At 35.5% G+C, this 17376-nt stretch overlaps 1 protein-coding gene across 1 annotated transcript; it reads right to left on the bottom strand.

Annotated features, from left to right (window-relative positions):
- Nucleotides 1-260: 260 nt before the first annotated feature.
- Nucleotides 261-13195, bottom strand: LOC108199413 (uncharacterized). The gene is made up of 15 exons (XM_064082496.1): nt 12917-13195; nt 9211-9777; nt 8863-9133; nt 7648-7943; nt 6593-6772; nt 5721-6470; nt 5521-5612; nt 5369-5428; nt 5192-5280; nt 3770-4366; nt 3506-3580; nt 2664-2734; nt 2507-2564; nt 1475-1748; nt 261-1298 (listed from the first exon to the last, which is right to left on the bottom strand). The coding sequence occupies exons 2-15, from the start codon at nt 9621-9623 to the stop codon at nt 610-612; spliced, it is 3915 nt and encodes a 1304-aa protein (XP_063938566.1). The 5' UTR covers nt 9624-9777; nt 12917-13195; the 3' UTR covers nt 261-609.
- Nucleotides 13196-17376: the final 4181 nt, after the last annotated feature.

Below are 17376 nucleotides of genomic sequence, written 5' to 3' on the forward strand. Positions count from 1 at the left end.
TGTTTTATACAAATTGACAATCCCAGACGATAACACTCTATGAAGTACTATCCACAAATCAGTTTGATGCGTTCATCAACATCCAAAGGACTCTACCACACTGGAATGTCGCCACATAATTTCCACTAGGAATTATATGCACAGATGCCTTGGCAGAGGCTAGTTATGTTAATGACAGTTACTCTACTTTAATGCTTTGGTTTGCACTTTAGTAAGTATAAACACATATTGCTCAGGAAGCAGCACGAAGTGAATAACCATTGACTAAACGAGTTTATTTTATTGAAAACTGAAAATATGTACACAAGGCCTATTAGCCCTAATATTTAATGTTACATCCAGACTACAGTCATTGCTAAGATATGACTAGGACATACTAGCTCGGATGTGCGCAAATATTTTTACAGTCAACATCATCAACTTAAGCCAGAGCAAAATCCGAAAGGTTCATTCGGAGATTAACTTATGCGGGATTTCCAAAAGAATCTATAGCCTGCTTATGAAAGGGGCAGTACCATGACCATCCATGTATCTTGTCACCTCTTACAACGGTGATTCTGTTTCCTCTGTGAACTGTATAATAAACAGGTCTATACAATGAAAGAAAATTCAGACCATCATATTTAACTCTGATAGGTCATCCATGGGAATTTCAAGGCCCATAAAGTCGTCATCTTGTAACCCATCATCGTCAATATTTAACCACGAACCAATGTCTTGCCCTTGATCACCAAGATCATCAGGGACATCTAGACCCCCATCCATGTGTAGGGTGGAAAAATCAATGGCCTCAGTGTTGTCCAATACATCCAACTTAAAGTTGTCCTTTTCCCTTCCATTATCCCCAGACTTGGGAATAGAAGATGGTAAATTTTTTGGTTGCTCGGACATCTTTCCAATAATGCCATTGACAGCAGATAATTGAGTTGTTTTCTGCTTACTCTTCAACTTGGATTTCTTTTCTACCTTGGGATTGCCAGATGTTGTCCGCCCATTTTTAGTAGTCCCATTTCTAGATAAGACCTCTCTGTTATTTCCTTTACCTTCTCTGTCCCTATCACTCCTCTTTCCTTTTGTACTACTTGAAATTGAAGTGCCAATGCCTGAAGAGATACCTGGTGAAGTTCCAACAACACCCCCAACAACATCATCAAGCAACAACTCCCTCTTTTTCACTCTGTTTGACCATGTATCTTCTTTGCCTATATTTCTCTCAGGGAGGTAGTTCCCTAAGAAACCGCCAGGACTATACGCATCATGGTTGCTAACGGAAGGGGTTTGCGGTGTACCCACAAGACCTGAAGAAGAAATTTACATAAAAATATGAAACAAAACGCGTGAAAATATGCCAGCTGTGAGCATATATATCAATAGTCCATATTAGACTAAATCCACAATGAAATTCGACTTTTGGCATGACGTGGTAAAAGCAGAAATGTCCAAAAACTGGTGAAAAAATTAACATAAACAATACCTGAAATTCTACCTTCCCTCGAAGGTCTTGATGCAATACCATAATGTGTTTCAGATTCTCCATCTCTAGTGACATGCATTTGTTGAGCGTCACTCAATTGAGAAGAACTAGAGAGAAACATTTCCCTAAATAAAGGCTCACCAAAGCAGCTTTTACCCGTTACTTCAAATTCCACACATCGTGCCAATGTTCGTTTGACAAAAGCTAGAGCAGCTTGCTTCGCCATTTTGCCACTAGCACTCTTTCCTCCAGGGGCATTTGGACCCCAACAACTCTGTCAAATGTAATATACAATAAAAACATAGTCCTTAATGAAATAGGAGAATTACAGAATCACATCCACAACTTCTTTAGTACACAACTATACACTGTCAACATTGTATTGCACACTCAAGATGACTCAAAGAATGCAACACTGTATGATAGTATCCACTTCTGTTTATTCTTTCAAGTACCCTTTAGGCCACTCTTAGTCAATTCAGGGCAAAGCAAATAAAACAACCATGCAATCACTGGTTAAAGCCTTGCTTAAGGAAAAAGTCTACAGTCTGTTGCATGTGATTTCAACACAGGGGTGCATATAAGGACAGGCCACCCTCAAGTACTTGTATTTATTAGCTAAAATTTGTGATTCTGTATAAAGAGACAGATAACAACTCTAAATTGGCTAGAATTATCACATGAATCTACATTTAATTGCTGACCTTCATACGTAATAATACAATGCTTGTATCGAGCAGATGTATTATAATTTAGGCACACTGTTGCTACGAATAAAAACAAATATAATTTCTATAAATACAAGCTTAGACAAACAGATCATGTTAAGAATAACAGTTCCCTTCAGCCTTGCTCATTAAATATTAAGATAAAACTGTTTGCTACTTTTTAGGCTGTCAATTTTCCCATGCAACATGACGGAATTGAAATTGTAAGGACAAGGAAATAAGAGACAATAACTTATACACTACTTTTAACTTTAATAAAAATTATATACTGCAAATATGATTCTGTCCAAAAATCAAGGCTTACCATGTATTTCTGATATGCCATTCCGACAAGTTTCTCAAGAGCACTCCGTTCCAATTCCCTGTACGACAACAATGTCAACCTTAGCACCCAGATGTGAAGAGTCAATAAAGTTTATCAATTGCAATGATTGTCTAAACAGAATGGAGATGGTCATTACTTCTCTTGAAGCTCTCTTGATTCTATTGACGACTTCAACAGTTTGTCAAGGAAGTCTTTCCTCCTACAAACCTATCATTTGAAACAGAAAACCGAATAAGGGTTCTAAAGAAATGATAATAGTCTAATTATCTTCCTACCTTCAAGTAAACCGAGAGAATAACATAAAAAGTGGTACAAGGACTGTTCTTTATTTAGGTGAGAGAATTTACGGCATCAACCACCCTACAAATTTTATAAGACTATCTGGGTGGTTAATGGTTATACACTAAACTACAAATTAATCCCTTGTACATGAATTGTGACTTATATAAATGCAACTTCAAATTATAGCAAGAATTGAAGGCAAGAAAGTAGATGCACCTACAAATCAATTTGTTAGAGCAAATACAACAAAATGCAAAATAGTACCCATTGCACACAAAGCTAAGTTGCATTATTCAACCATATAATTTCAAAATGTAATTAATTTTTGAACAAATCAACCAGATTTCGTTACTGGCACTTCATTTATTGTTGATTGATGATGTCGCTAGATGCATATATGCTTCCTTGGTTGCAAAATGGGGACCAAGTATTCATTTATGCATATTTGCAACAAGTTATGCAACTCCTTTGGAGTTGTAACTTCTTTACATTTTGTTCCGAATTACAGCAATGCTTTGGCATTGCATTGGGCTTGCTTGTATAATCCAAGAGGGAAAACTTATGGATAAAGTACTAAAGCCTGAAACTGGCCCTGACAAGGATCTTAGTCATAAATTACAAGGTCTGACAAGAAGCAGCTAACACTTGTTATGCAACTACAATTTACTTTGACCTATTTTACAATCAAAATTTTACCTGCTCCTGATACTTGTCCTCAAGTTTTTTGATATCTCGACTGATTTCGTCATCCCCTGTTTGAGCTAAATCAGGCTGACCAAAAAAGGAGGCAATAAATATTAAAAACTGATCAGGAACTTGAGGACTATAAAATAACAGAAACTCAAATGAAGATATCTTTGCAAAATGTCAGGAAAATAATTTAAACCCCCCCTCCCTTGCACACAAACACAGAGATACACAACAAAAACTGAAAAAACTAGGAACAAATAGGGAATATACCACTGGTTCAGGGGAAAGTCCAATACTTTGAATCTCCAACAGTGCCCTTTCATTAATGGACATTTTGTTATACTGAAAATTGGAGCAGAATAAAACAGGTTTTTCTGCTTGTTTTGGAAGCGAGTCGTTTTGGGAATGATCGACACCGGATGTAATATACATGCCTGGCATGGAAAAACTGTCCTTCTCAGACACATCATGCTCCAGCTCATTAAAGGATCTCCCACTGGCAGTTATCCTATATCCACCCAAACCAGTGCGCCCAGCAAGCTCAAAGTTGTGTAATGACTGGTGGCTGAAAGAATCAGGTTCTACCTCTTCATCAAACTCATCAGATCCATAAGTGTTATATTCTGATCCTTCGTTTTCACTGCAGCAAGGTTCTTCATTTCCATCTTCTGAAATTAAAGCAGAAAGAAGTATCTGACACAGGGGAACGTCACTGGAAGATCCTGCTCCTGGGCTAAATTGGTCTAAGCTAAATTCAGAATACTTTCCTTCAGACATGTTTCTTAATCGGTCAAACACAGTTCCATTGTGCAACAGGCTGTTTGATGGTATCAGGTTTGATTTAAGAGCAGTAATGTCAATATTTTCCTGTAAGAAACAAGGAAAGGAGTTCTTTAATATGATTATAATACTAAATTGTTTAAGTGTTAAATTAAGCAACTTGCATTCTAATTCAGAATTTTGATACTGCGCTGGGTAGAAAGTGATATAAAAGAAAGATAGCATCATCATATGAATGTAAAATCATAAAGTATTACTGTTATCTGATACAAGAAAGAAGTAAGATAAATCTTCACATGATCGAATATAATTGATCTTACAACTGAAAAGTATTTGAAACTTCAAGGAACAGACCTAAAAATCAAACATAACAAGATCCAGTAGCCCTCTTGCTAGCTTTTCCCGGGAAGGAAGTCAAAGGCACAAGCTTTCGTGCTTAAAATTTTTTGTTAAATCACATTGCTTTTGGTTTGTTAATCAAAACAACTTTAAATTGCCACTTTAGAGACAGAGGAAGCTTATATGAGATGTCATTTGTAGCAGGATGGATGCCAATACTTCTTTATTTATTACAGTATTGCACTCTTAGAGGACTAAGGACTTTTACCATTTGAAATGCCATTTCACAAATTATTAAAACAAAATTCAAGTCTTCAGATATAAAGTACCAGATACAAACAATGAGAACCAGCTTCAGATAACGTACAAGTAGAGCGATTCAATGCTATTACTTTCTCTATTAACTATTATCATAAGTAATATTATAATACTTTTTTTTAATGATATAAAACTCCATAATAAATGCTAGAAATATGTTTAAACTATAAATGTTGAACATGTGAGCCTAAATCATTTTTTCCAGACCATCAAAACAAAACATTCTTTAGAAATAAAATCAATGCAACACAATACCTGCCGCTTTAAATAGTCAATGTCAACTTCAGAAATGAAACGAAATAACTGCTCCATCTGCCTCCAAAATGAACTTGAACTAGCATAAGCTACAATGATAATGATGTGTATCAGACTGACAAACATATATTAATAGATAATAGAAAAATAATAATAATATTTATGAATAAACAGTACCAGTACTAGTAACAGCATTCGCAGCCGCCAGTAGCTCTTCATGCCCGTCATCGGAACCAACTAAGAATATTAACAGCGGAAGCATTCAAGAATCAAAAAACAATTAATTAATTAATGCCAAACATAAGAAAGCAGTTTTTGGGGTAGAGTACCAAGAAAATCTGCTGCAGCATTTAATGTAGTATGCTTCCGGGTATAAGCCTTACGATCTGAGAGCTTCCTAGTTGGTGGTCGACCTGTTTTGCTGTAAATTTTTCATAAATTTATAGTATGTTAAACAAGTGTAACCCGTCATTTATAGTAAACACTAATGAAAGACCTTAAATCGTAAAAGCAAGGAAAAGGTTTGAACCTCTCTGTCTTGTCAAAACCAAATTTGGCACTTCTGAGCTGTTTTGTGGTTCCAATATTACCATGCTTTTCCATGGTCACTGGAACGAGGGACCTCGTGGAACTAAAACCTCGTCCAGTCCTTCCTTGTCTTCGAATGCCATCTCCGATATCATCTCCAGTAGCCATCTTATTTTTCCTTGGTGGCACAACAAGAGTAGCAGTTTTTTGAACATTCTTCCCAGATTTATTGTCTGCCTCGTCAGAGTTCTTGGCCTTATCTTTAGATTTAACTTCAGCAGCGCCAGACTCCTCACTTTCTGATAATGCAGTCGATGGGTACTGATCCCCTTTTATTCTAACCTGCTGAGGGGAATTGCTGGAAAGGCGCCTTGGGAAGACTGACCCATTTTCAGTACCAGCAGCATCAGACATAGTATCTAATGAAGGGGTTTCATCATTACTAGTAATAGGGACTAAGTTTGTTCTTCTTGCTGAACGGGAATTCTTCTGGTGCCTCTGGCCAGCCCATTGAGCAACAGGTGGTGATGAACATTGTGTTGAAGAAGCGCGTTTGCGATTGTTAGTCCCAATAGCAGTTGGGTTCTTGCTTGTACACTGAGAAAATTCCCAATCAGCAGCAGTTGCCCTTGGAACAACCGGTGATAGTTTTGGAACAATGCCTGGACCTGACCGTGGAGCCCGAGAAGCTGCATTGAGTTTTACACTTGAAGTAGGACTGGCAGAAGTGAACTCTTCCCTGGTATTCGTTCTGGTGACAAAACAAATAGCATATTTTTATGATTTAAGCTGATCTAAGAAAATAGAAAGAAGTAAGAGATGGAAGAAAACAGAAAGGTATTATAAGGACCCAATCTTGAACACATTGCATACTTGTTGACAGCTCTGGGATTAACTCTCTCCTTGTCCGAACTAGTAGTTACTCTTTTCTCGTTAGGAGCAGAAGCAATGTCCTGCTCAGACCTAGGGATGGAAGAACGCACACCCAGGCTAGCCGGCTGTGATGCGCCATCAGCTTTTACAACCCCAATAATTCCATTAACAGCTCCTGGCCTAAGTATAATACATATTGGAGTACTTAGAAAAGTAGTGTAAAAACAAATAATTGGAAATAATTAAATATATGTGCATGAAAGAGACCTTATTTTTCCATAGAGAGCTAGACATATAATCGACTCTTACAAGGTGGATTTGTTGAGTGACTGAAAATTGTAATATTCAGTTGATACAGACAAGTAAGACTGGGGCTTTAAATACTTTTATATATTTACAGGTGCATCTTTGTAACGAGGAAGACGAATTCCACTTCTTCAAACTAAAAGCCAACGAGCCATCAAGTCAGGAGCCAAGTGTAGGGATATTTGATTTGTCATCCCATCAGGTGGCTTAGATTTGTTCATATAATAGACTTAAAACTTACCTTTGCTTCCAATAAACCTACACTATGACCTTTGGGCAGACAAGCAAGTAACTAACGAATAAGGGTGACCTGGCTGACCATTACATTACGCCTTATGCAGACTTAGTTATGGATTCTTGCATGATCGTTGCATGTCTTCAGAGTACATACATTTGTTTTGATGACAAGTAACAATAAACTATTACAGCCACATTGGTTATCCAAAACCGGCACACTTGAAATTGTACGTGCAAGGGAAAGTGTCATACACCGATGTTCTAAAGTTATAAGTTTCAATATCAAAGTTCGAGAAAAAATTTAAATGTTCTGAACAAGAATTGACACTGGGGGAAAAAAAAAAAATCAGACTTCTGCAAGTAAAAGAAACCTGCTAATCATGCATAAGTACTATTAGGATCAACTAATTAATTAATGCCACATAAGAGGTATACATTATTACTTCAAAATTGAAAATATGATAATAGTTCTACGAACTATATACAATATGCTTAGCAGTATAAAAAATTACCTTAAACCATTGGAATCATTCAACCTAGAACGAGATTCCGAAAGATGCTTTGGCTGCAATCCTTGTCTTGGTTCCCGATACCCATCATTTAGCTTTAATGCAATGGAACTTGGAGCAGCATCTGCCTTTATCCCAGAACGTTTTTTCTTCATTTTTGACTTTTCCCAAATATCAACACCTATAGGCAGTGTTCGGTCTTCAACCTGAGTTACACTGTTATTTGGAGGTCTTGACCCTTCTTTATCCCTATCAGCATTGCCAGATGTCCTTGCAGGAGTATTTGGTCGTACATCAATCTAAATTGTTGGAAATATATATATCAGTTCTATATAAGATATAAAAACTGGTTTCATTAATCCATAATATGAAGTGTGACAAGATTTTAAGCAAACAAAGGGTGTTTAACAGAAGACGAGGAACATAAAAAAAAAATACCATTAACAAAATGGACATTAAATACTTAAACAGAAGAAGGTAGGAACATTTAGTATGTCCAGCAACATATACTATCATTTAGCGTAAATGACGAACAAAAGAAGCATGTGAACACTGTAATCCAGAATAAGAAGGCTATATCCCAAAATACCTGTTCCTAACATATCCAAGAAACATGCTAATAGCAGTTTGATTAAAGGGAGCTTATTCACCAAACCATGTGATGTCAAATAGACTTATAAAAGAAAGAAGGGAGGAACCGGAACCTTCTCAGAGTAGGATATGATATCTAGTACTCCCTTTGTCCCTCTCATTTCTTTACACTTTTTTTACATTGCTCGACACGCATTTTATGGCGCATATATAACATAGTTTCATTACTTTTTTTTGAAAATTTTCTTTTCTGTATAAAAATTTAGATAGTAAATATTTATTCAGAAAAAAAAAAATCAAAATAATTTATCAAACTATATTTTATGAGAGCATTAGAATGCGTGCCGAGCCCCCATCCCCCAATGTAAACATTTGAGGGGGACGGAGGGAGTAATATATATCCAGGGTACCAAAGGCATGACCATTGAACTTCATATTAAAAAAAAAGATATATAAACGCAGGGTCTCAAGAGAAAAAAGAATGCTCTCGCGTATGATCAACATCATTATTGTTACAAAAACAATATTTAAAGAATTGCTAGTATATAAAATACCAATTATCCTTCGACGAAATACACACACACACACACACACACATATATTTCACATAAGAATCAATATACAAACCCTGGGATCTGCCATTGATGTTCGGGTGCGCTTGTTCGGGATTGAATTCTTAATTCTCTCATCTGACTTTTGTTGGTCACGTTCAAAACCACTAGTAACAGTATGGCTCAAGGCACCCATTTTACCTCCAGGTGGCCCACTAACAGAACGATCACTTGAAAATAACCGCTCCCCGGATAAAACATCTGACCGGGATCTTTTTCTTGATGGTATGCCTGGAAAGCACTTGCTGAACACTGATAACCCCTCGCTGAAAGTCTTCACACGCTCCCTGATATTAATGCAGTGCAACTTTATAAATATAATTTAACTCTCAAAGAAAGAAAAGTATCAAGACACGAACTATACCTGGCCTTAATACTACTTTCCCGCAAACCAAGCTTGAAACGTTTAACTTCCTCAGGTAATGAAGAAGCAAGATTGCTTTTCACAGAACCAGATGGAGAGTCGTCTGATGGAACACCAAGAGCAAGGCCAGCTAGCCGCTTAAAATCCATTGGTCGATTGAATTTCTGATCTGCAACCATTGCTTTAGGATCAAATCGCAAGCACTGTAAAAAGTTAGTTACATCTCCTTGTGCAACAGGTGAAGTGCTTCTTGAGATGCTTGGAAGAGCTGATAAAATAGGATTTTCCATATTCTCACGGAAACTGCTTGATCTGTCCAATAAAGCACCTGAGTAAGATCCTCGCTGCCCAGAGGCATACAAGGGCCTATCCGGGCTTCCAGAAGACAAATCAAATTTACCAGATGCTGCCATTGCATTAGTTCAAGAACTTCCTTACTGATACGAAGCCCATGACAATATGATAGCACCCCTGGATACTAGAGCTGTGCACAAACCCTTGACCCGAGTAGGCAAAGAAATGATCTTCAAAGAAGAATATCGAGTTCAAGGGGAGCCCTAGATGACCCTACAAAATGTACATATCAGAACAACCAGTTTAAAAGAGCGAATATTTATCACACATTCACCTACCAAAGCACAGAGTAAAAGTTATACAAACAAGAATGGCACTAGAACTATTCAAGGCACAAAGCCACCCCCAATGCTGGACTTTGCACAGTACACCAACACACTGCATCCTAACTTACTTTCGGGGAAAAGAAAGCAATGCACATGTATTACATACATTATTTATGTTTATATATATATTGTCACAATTAAGACGGCTGAGATACTTCATAGGCCATTATATTAGATTTCACAATTTCAATTTGCTTGTCAGTATTAACTGAAACCATTATTTGATCAATTAGTCATAATGAAACGGATAAAGCGGTTTAGTTAATACTTGAACAAAATCCCTGCCCGCGTTAAGTTTCCCACTTCCCAGATACTCAAAGTGCTCTCTATACAAATTATGTTTTCTGCTGGGGAGCTCTCATAAAAATAAGATATGATAGACTAATAAAAGAAAGTTTGCTTGCTGTTAAAAATAAGTATAATCATCAGTACACATTTATATAGGTAAAGTTAGAACTGGAAGTGTGTACGTGAGAGTGTGTGTGTGTGTGTGTGTTGGGGGGGGGGGGGGGGGGGGGGGGGGGGGGGTTCAGAATCTTCAGATCACATAGCACCTTGCTGGCTTGGTCCCAAGTTCTTATAAGAACAAAAAACAATTGGAAGTAGACTTAATACTGCAGTAATAAGATGGAAAAACTTTCTGTTGTGTGTTGCCAAATTTAATTGGGTGAAAATAGAGGACACAAGAAAGCAAGGCTAGGTCTAAAATAATAAATATACTTTGAAAAGTGTAATCACTTTATCCTCATATATAGCTTTCTTCCTATATATAACACTTCAGAGCACATCACACAAGTAAATATTTATACACGAAATTCCATTTCCCAGTTTAAACTGAAAAGCAGGGCAAAAATATAAGTATATGATACATATAAATATCAACTCAAGCTTATTAGGGAACTTGAAATTTCAAAGAACAGTCTATACCAAAATAATTCTACTTGATAAAAAATGTTCTATATCAGTCAAATTCATTACATCAGCCACAACTGAACTTAAAAACTTCTAAACATACCATAAAATTATCTTACTTGCTTTAATAACAGATACCTTTCTATATATATTCATTGATCCTGCTCCCCATGTCAAGGAAAATGGTGACCATATTATAAACTTTATTGGCCACATGACTTATTCCAGTCCAATTTAATCACACAAAAAAGATTATAGTATGCTTCGTCTCATCTCTGTGTTGTTACTGAGTACTGACATGGTCACAAGGATGCACAAATATAAAACAGGACTCATTTCATTTGAGTGCACGCATGTCCGTGCACGCGCGCGTGTGTGTGGACAGAGAGGGGGGACCAGGTGAACAGCGTGATGGGATAACCCGGAGCATGCACCGGTACTCTATGAGTTCTTAGATACATCTCTACTTAATACTTCAAGCACATAAGTTCAAGTTCGTTTAGGTCCCTAAAACTCTTAACATATATGGGCCACAAGATAGATAGCAGCATAATAAAAGCTAAAAGAATACACCATCTATCAAAAACAACTTTCATAGCTTAAGCTATACTCAATTTAGAACTTCGGACCGATAGAGTAACCTAATTGGATCTATAATTGGCGGCGAGTTCGAGCTTAATCTAGTCTAACGTTTAAAAATATATTATGTTCGCGCTTAAATTCTTAAAAGACGAGTTGAAAGGAATCGAGCTATTCATGTAAAAAAATTTAATCGCCACTGGATATTTAAATTTATAGTAACCTCAAAATTTTAAATGCAAGTCGAGCTCGAAAAAGATAATCCAAAATAATGTTTTATATTTTAGCTCCACCATTTAACAAACTCGAGTTCGAGCCCATTTATCACGGCTGTATGACAGACGGACGCCTATAGGTGGTAGGTAGGGTGGGCGGTACCGCTCAGAATGCATTTAACCGAATCACCTACTTCTCCTCTTTTAGTAAGAAACCCAAAAGACACTCATTATCATTACAACTTAAGTTTCTACTTCATATATATATAGTATTAATCTAAACATTTCAACTCAGGGATTCTAATGGACAAAAGACCCAATTTTGCACCATCTTAGCTCTTTTAGTTGTAAACAAACAAGCTCAGCATCAGTAGAAATGTCATTTTCACTGTACCTTAAAACTTATAGCAAGTTAAAGAAGCATAAAGGATATTTAAGTAAACACAAAGGATACATTTTTTTTAATATCTTTTTTGGGTAAATTGGGGCTGCACCTTGTGAAAATATATATAAAAAAGAGGGAATATACAAAGGTGACGACACGTTATTATGCTATAATTATCTGAAAAAAGGAACTAGATCCAATGTCTACGTAATGCAATCTTCAATACACCAAAGTGCGCCACACTTAAGATGCATTAAATGTTGGGAAGGCAGATAGATATGTGCAGTGAAATTGCAAAGAAAACGAGGCATAACGACATATTACATAATATTCATAACCCCGACCCCAGCTCATCCACGCAATTACATGTATAATGATCAGGTAATACGTCACACACAATTTATAACGTTGCTCAAATCACAGAATAAAATGTCTACATCTGCCTTGAATACAGACAATAAAAGAAGTAGCAAACTTCAATCCAGATCATCACATTACCATACCTCTACTAAATTACAAGCTCCAAATCCAATTTTAACGTCTCGTAAACTAATCCAATCACATCTATCTATTCCACACCTATATAACAACAGTCCACAACATTCCTACATAATTCATACTCCTCTACACCATAAATCAAACACAACGAGACAACTCCGAGCCTCCACTACTACTCAACACACAAATTCAAACAACTAACAGCTAAAAATTCAGCCTCAATTCCGATTCAACACTTCGTAAACAACTTCAACAAAAAACATCACATCAATTCAATTCCACAAACAAACACAAAGATAACATCAGCATCATCATCTTCATACACAAATAAACCCTAGAACACATAATTAAGCATCAATTTCAACAAAATTAAGCTAAAATTTCGATAATTCAATAATGAAACCCTAGAAGTACGGATTAAACGCAATTGTGCGTACCTGTGTGCAATTGAAGCTCGGGAGATGAGAGTGTATACGTACAGGAGTGTGTATGTATAGGTTGATTAAGAGATTTAGGGGAGGGTGTGAGAGTGTTTTTGAGCTCGCGAATCGAGGAAACGGGCTCCTGTTCAAAGCCCAGGTAAAACGAGGCTGCCCAGAGTTCTTAGACTGGAATTACTGTTTTGCCCTTGAGGTTGAGGTGGTGAAGCGTGTGGTTGGGGTTTTGAGCGGGGGTACTGTCGACAAGGAAATGTTGGAATTGGGCTTCAATGGCTTGATTCATGACCCTTTTTTCTTTTCCTTTTTGTTTTTTCAGGGATTCTGGGCACGTAGAATGGAGGTGTTTGTCTTATTTTTTTTTTTGTTGGAGATAAAGTCCTTAAATATTATCAATAGAAAAAATGTTTTAAGTATCATTTTGTAATTTTGTATCCTTTTGTAATTTAAAAAGTAGATTATGAGCGTTCATAATGTTATATCGTTTAGCATTTTGAAAGCTTAAACGTTATTTCATATAATGTTTCATACTAAAATGCCAGATCATATTACGATTTGTGGGAATTTTCATACCTAAATACAATATGATGTTACGTTTTCTTGCAAATATCAAAATACTTAATTTTCTAGGGTTAATAAGCGATTATTTCATGTCATTTCTCCCAACAGATATTTTGGAAATTATTTGTGAAAATTATAGCATATGGGGCCTTTTTTAGTGTTATTTGAAAATAATATAAAAGAGTGGAAATTGTATAAGAGAAAGTCAGCTTTCTCAACTTTCCACTCTCACGAGAGTTTGTCAGAAGTGCTTCTTTTTCTTGCATAAACGAGTTAAGAAAAGTAAAAATTCAATTTTTGTTTTAAAAAACTCGACTTTTTACACGCAAAACATGCACGTAACTCCTAATTTATTTTAGTAGCTTATTCTTATTTTTAAAATTTATGATTTCTTTTCTTATTTTTGCCAGAAAAAATTATGATTTCTTATTATCATATTAATAATTTCTATAAATAATAAGTGTAAATATCAATACTTTATCCAAACACATAAATTAAGAGAATTATAAAACAATTCCACATACAAGTAATAATTACTTCTATCACGAATAGTTAAACGGCTTCTTTATGTTTATTGTTAGAATAAAAATTATGTTATTGATACAGCTAAACCTCTTTAAAGTAATAACGTTGGGACCATGAAAAAAATTACTTTATCGAGTTTATTATTTTATTGAAAGTAAAAATACACTATTTACATTATGTTGGGACTAGAAAAAAATATTACTTTAGTGAGGATATTACTTTATCAATTATTACTTAATCGAAGTTCAACTGTAGTTAACTAATTTAATCCTTCTATTATATGGGGTGTGTTTCAATGTATTAACGGTATGTAATATATCATTTTGTTAGTCCCAAGTTGATATAGTAGGGGTGAATACGTCAACGCAAAATTATTGGTTTTTAATTTGATTTACGGAATTATTCGTTTTATGTTCATTTTTAATCATAATTAAATGACACGACAAGTTCCGAGAATAATCATATTGACTAAGTCTTCAAGGGGTGCTACAAATCCAACTATTACTTCGGCTACAGACAACAATCACTACTCACTAATACGCTCAACAAACCTTTCAATCTATTTCGACTATTCGGTGTAGAGTGTTAAGGTGGTAGTGTGCACAATTATAATGTGTGTTGTTAGTTTGAAAAAAAATTACTTGTCTCTATTTAGAGTTCATTTCCAACCATGGTTAGCTGCCGCAATTTATTCGAGAGTTTGTTCCACAATTAGTTTCAGAGTTCATTCCACTATTAGTTCCCGAGTTCATTCTCGAATTCGTTTCACAATTAGTTCCTAAGTTCAGTCGCGAGTTCATTTCACAAATAGTTTCTAAGTTCATTTATGAGTTCGTTCTTTTTATGCATATACATATATTGCTGATTGAACATTCTCCATTTTGACTTAGCTAATTAATTCCTTAAAGAAGTTAGCACCATCACAGGTAAGTGTATTACAGTCTCTATGTCGCAAACTCTCTAATTTCTTTAGTAGAAAAACTTTCATGTTGAGTTTGCGCCTCTAGTTATACACAGATCGAGTAAAGGCGTAGACTGCCTTCTATGATTAGTCAAAATAGAACTCAAGATGAGTTTATGCCACCGTGAATACCCTATTTCATTTTAAGGCGCGGACTGGCTGTTAATTAGACAAAATTTCACACTGGATGAGTTGGTGCTTACCAGTGGAACATAGTGGAGGCGTAAACTCCTTTTCCCCTTAGCCAAAAATGGAAGTTACTCTCAACTTTTGTGTACATAAATGTATATTTATTAATAATAATTCCTTTAAATTTGGAAATTACCCATTCATTTAAAATAAATATATAAACATATATTTTTATTCTCTATAATTCCTTTTGGTTGCATATTGACTTCCTAAACTTGTAAATGCTGCAATATTGACTTGATCATTTTTCCATTGAATAAATACGATGAACCGCTTTGTACGTGTTGACGTTTGATGCATTAATTTGATTCCTTAACGACTAATACTGAAACTGAAATTTATACCAACTTTGATAAATAATCATGATCAGTCCATTTCAGGTTAGAAATGCTTTGTTTTTTTATAAATAATTAGATGGTCGATACTGGATTACACTGAAACTTGAATCTATAGATAAATGTTGTTCCCTGACATATATTGAACTTTATTCTTGACTAGGACTTTAACAGATTAATTAACTTCTTCTAGTGACTTGTGATTTCTTCATTTTATAGATCGTCTAATTTTGTATCTATCTATTTTTCATTCTGTTGATTCATATATCATACTTATTTTTTTTTTGTTTCGGTTATAGTGTTGAGTTATCGTCATTACATATTACGTTACATTATGTTTTACAATCTCCCCTCTATTTGTCTATTAGAGTCCGGCAATTGAATCCTTTAAGATGATAACTCAACCGACACATGAAAATACAACTTACTAAATGACATAAAATAATAATAAGTGCATTTTGGATCATATTTTATAATTTACAGAATCAATTAAAAGTAAATACAAAATTCATAGGAGTGTTCATCTAGTCTGAGCTTGTCTTCCTTGTCTTCTTAACTTTTGCATTTAGAGCAGCTACATCAACTTTTTTCTTTGTCGCCCTCTCTTCCCTAAGTTGTGTTCGCTTCTACACAAAATAATCAATCCTTGAAGCGATGGTATTCAAAGCAAACATGTTCCAATGCATTCACCGGAGGTGGATTTTCGAACCTTGCTTTCAGCTTCTCCAAAGAAGGAATGTGTCTCAGCTCCCTTGGCCTCCTTATGACAACTTCAGATCCATGCCTTCTATTGTAATGATAACCTTGGATGTATGATTACATCCTTCAAGTATCATGCATAAATTCCTTAGTTTTTTTAAAGTTTAAATAGTTCTAGCAAAGGTCTAAGCACCACTTTTGTCTTCTTGCATGAAACCTTGACTCTTCGGATCGCTTCAGGATGTTTCTAGGTGATAATTTCCCAATCTACTCAAAGGTTAGTGTACAAGCTTCTCCGACAACCTTGTCTTTTCTGGTTATCTTCCCCCCCACCCCCCCCCCCCCCCCCCAAACTCTCTAAATGCATATTATTTATTCTAATAAATAAGTTTATGCCCCTTATTTGTAGTAGATCAACAACAATTAGTAGTGGGAATTAATGGTGATAAACAAAGATGATGACAGTGATCGAATGAAGAAATAAAGTTGGGGTGGGGCTGTGATAAAACCGAGAGCATGTTTTCCTGGGCTTAAAACTCGGGTTTTAAGTCATCTCTGGTTTTAATCTGAAAATTGTCTGTTTGTGTAATAAGCCAGAAGTCGGCTTAAAATCAGAAATAAGCCAGAAGCTGACTTAAAGCCAGAAGTTAGTTTGAGGTACTTTTTGCAGTTACTAATTTGTTTTGAACTTTTTTTTGATAAAAATTACTCTTAAGTCATAAATTACTCATAAATCACTTTTACTTTTATTATGATTTTTTAATAACTCATAAGTCATTAATAAATCAAAATTGTCCAAACAGACATTTTAAGCTCTCGACCTATTGAATAAGTCACGTTAAGTAATAAATCATAGGCTCAGCCGCTCAGCCAAACGGGCATTGAATAATCACTAAATATAACTGTTCTGATCACTGGTCTCTGGGGACTAGGGATGAGATATAACTGAATAATTGTTAAATATAACTTTTCATATCACCGATTTCTGGGGGCTGGGGTGGGGTTATAATTACTAAATATTAAAGGCCCTATATATATACAGGCAAGTGATCAAATACAAACCAACTCTAAATACAAACTAAAAACCAGTTTCCCTACCACTATTTATAAACTATGGTGCACTAATCACTGTTTTTATACAGTATGTAAACAGCGATTTTTATTATCAAAATTGAGAAAATCTACTTATC

This window comes from Daucus carota, chromosome 8 (assembly GCF_001625215.2).
Source record: "Daucus carota subsp. sativus chromosome 8, DH1 v3.0, whole genome shotgun sequence".
Taxonomy (NCBI): Eukaryota; Viridiplantae; Streptophyta; class Magnoliopsida; order Apiales; family Apiaceae; genus Daucus; species Daucus carota.

Coding starts and splice junctions, on each gene's coding strand:
- LOC108199413 (XM_064082496.1), bottom strand. CDS start 9,623: ATGGCAGCATCTGGTAAATTTGATTTGTCTTCTGGAAGCCCGGATAGG. Junction 6,471..6,592: donor AATCCCAGAGCTGTCAACAA/GTATGCAATGTG, acceptor TTTTGTCACCAG/AACGAATACCAGGGAAGAGT. Junction 1,749..2,506: donor TGGCATATCAGAAATACATG/GTAAGCCTTGAT, acceptor TACATTTGACAG/AGTTGTTGGGGTCCAAATGC.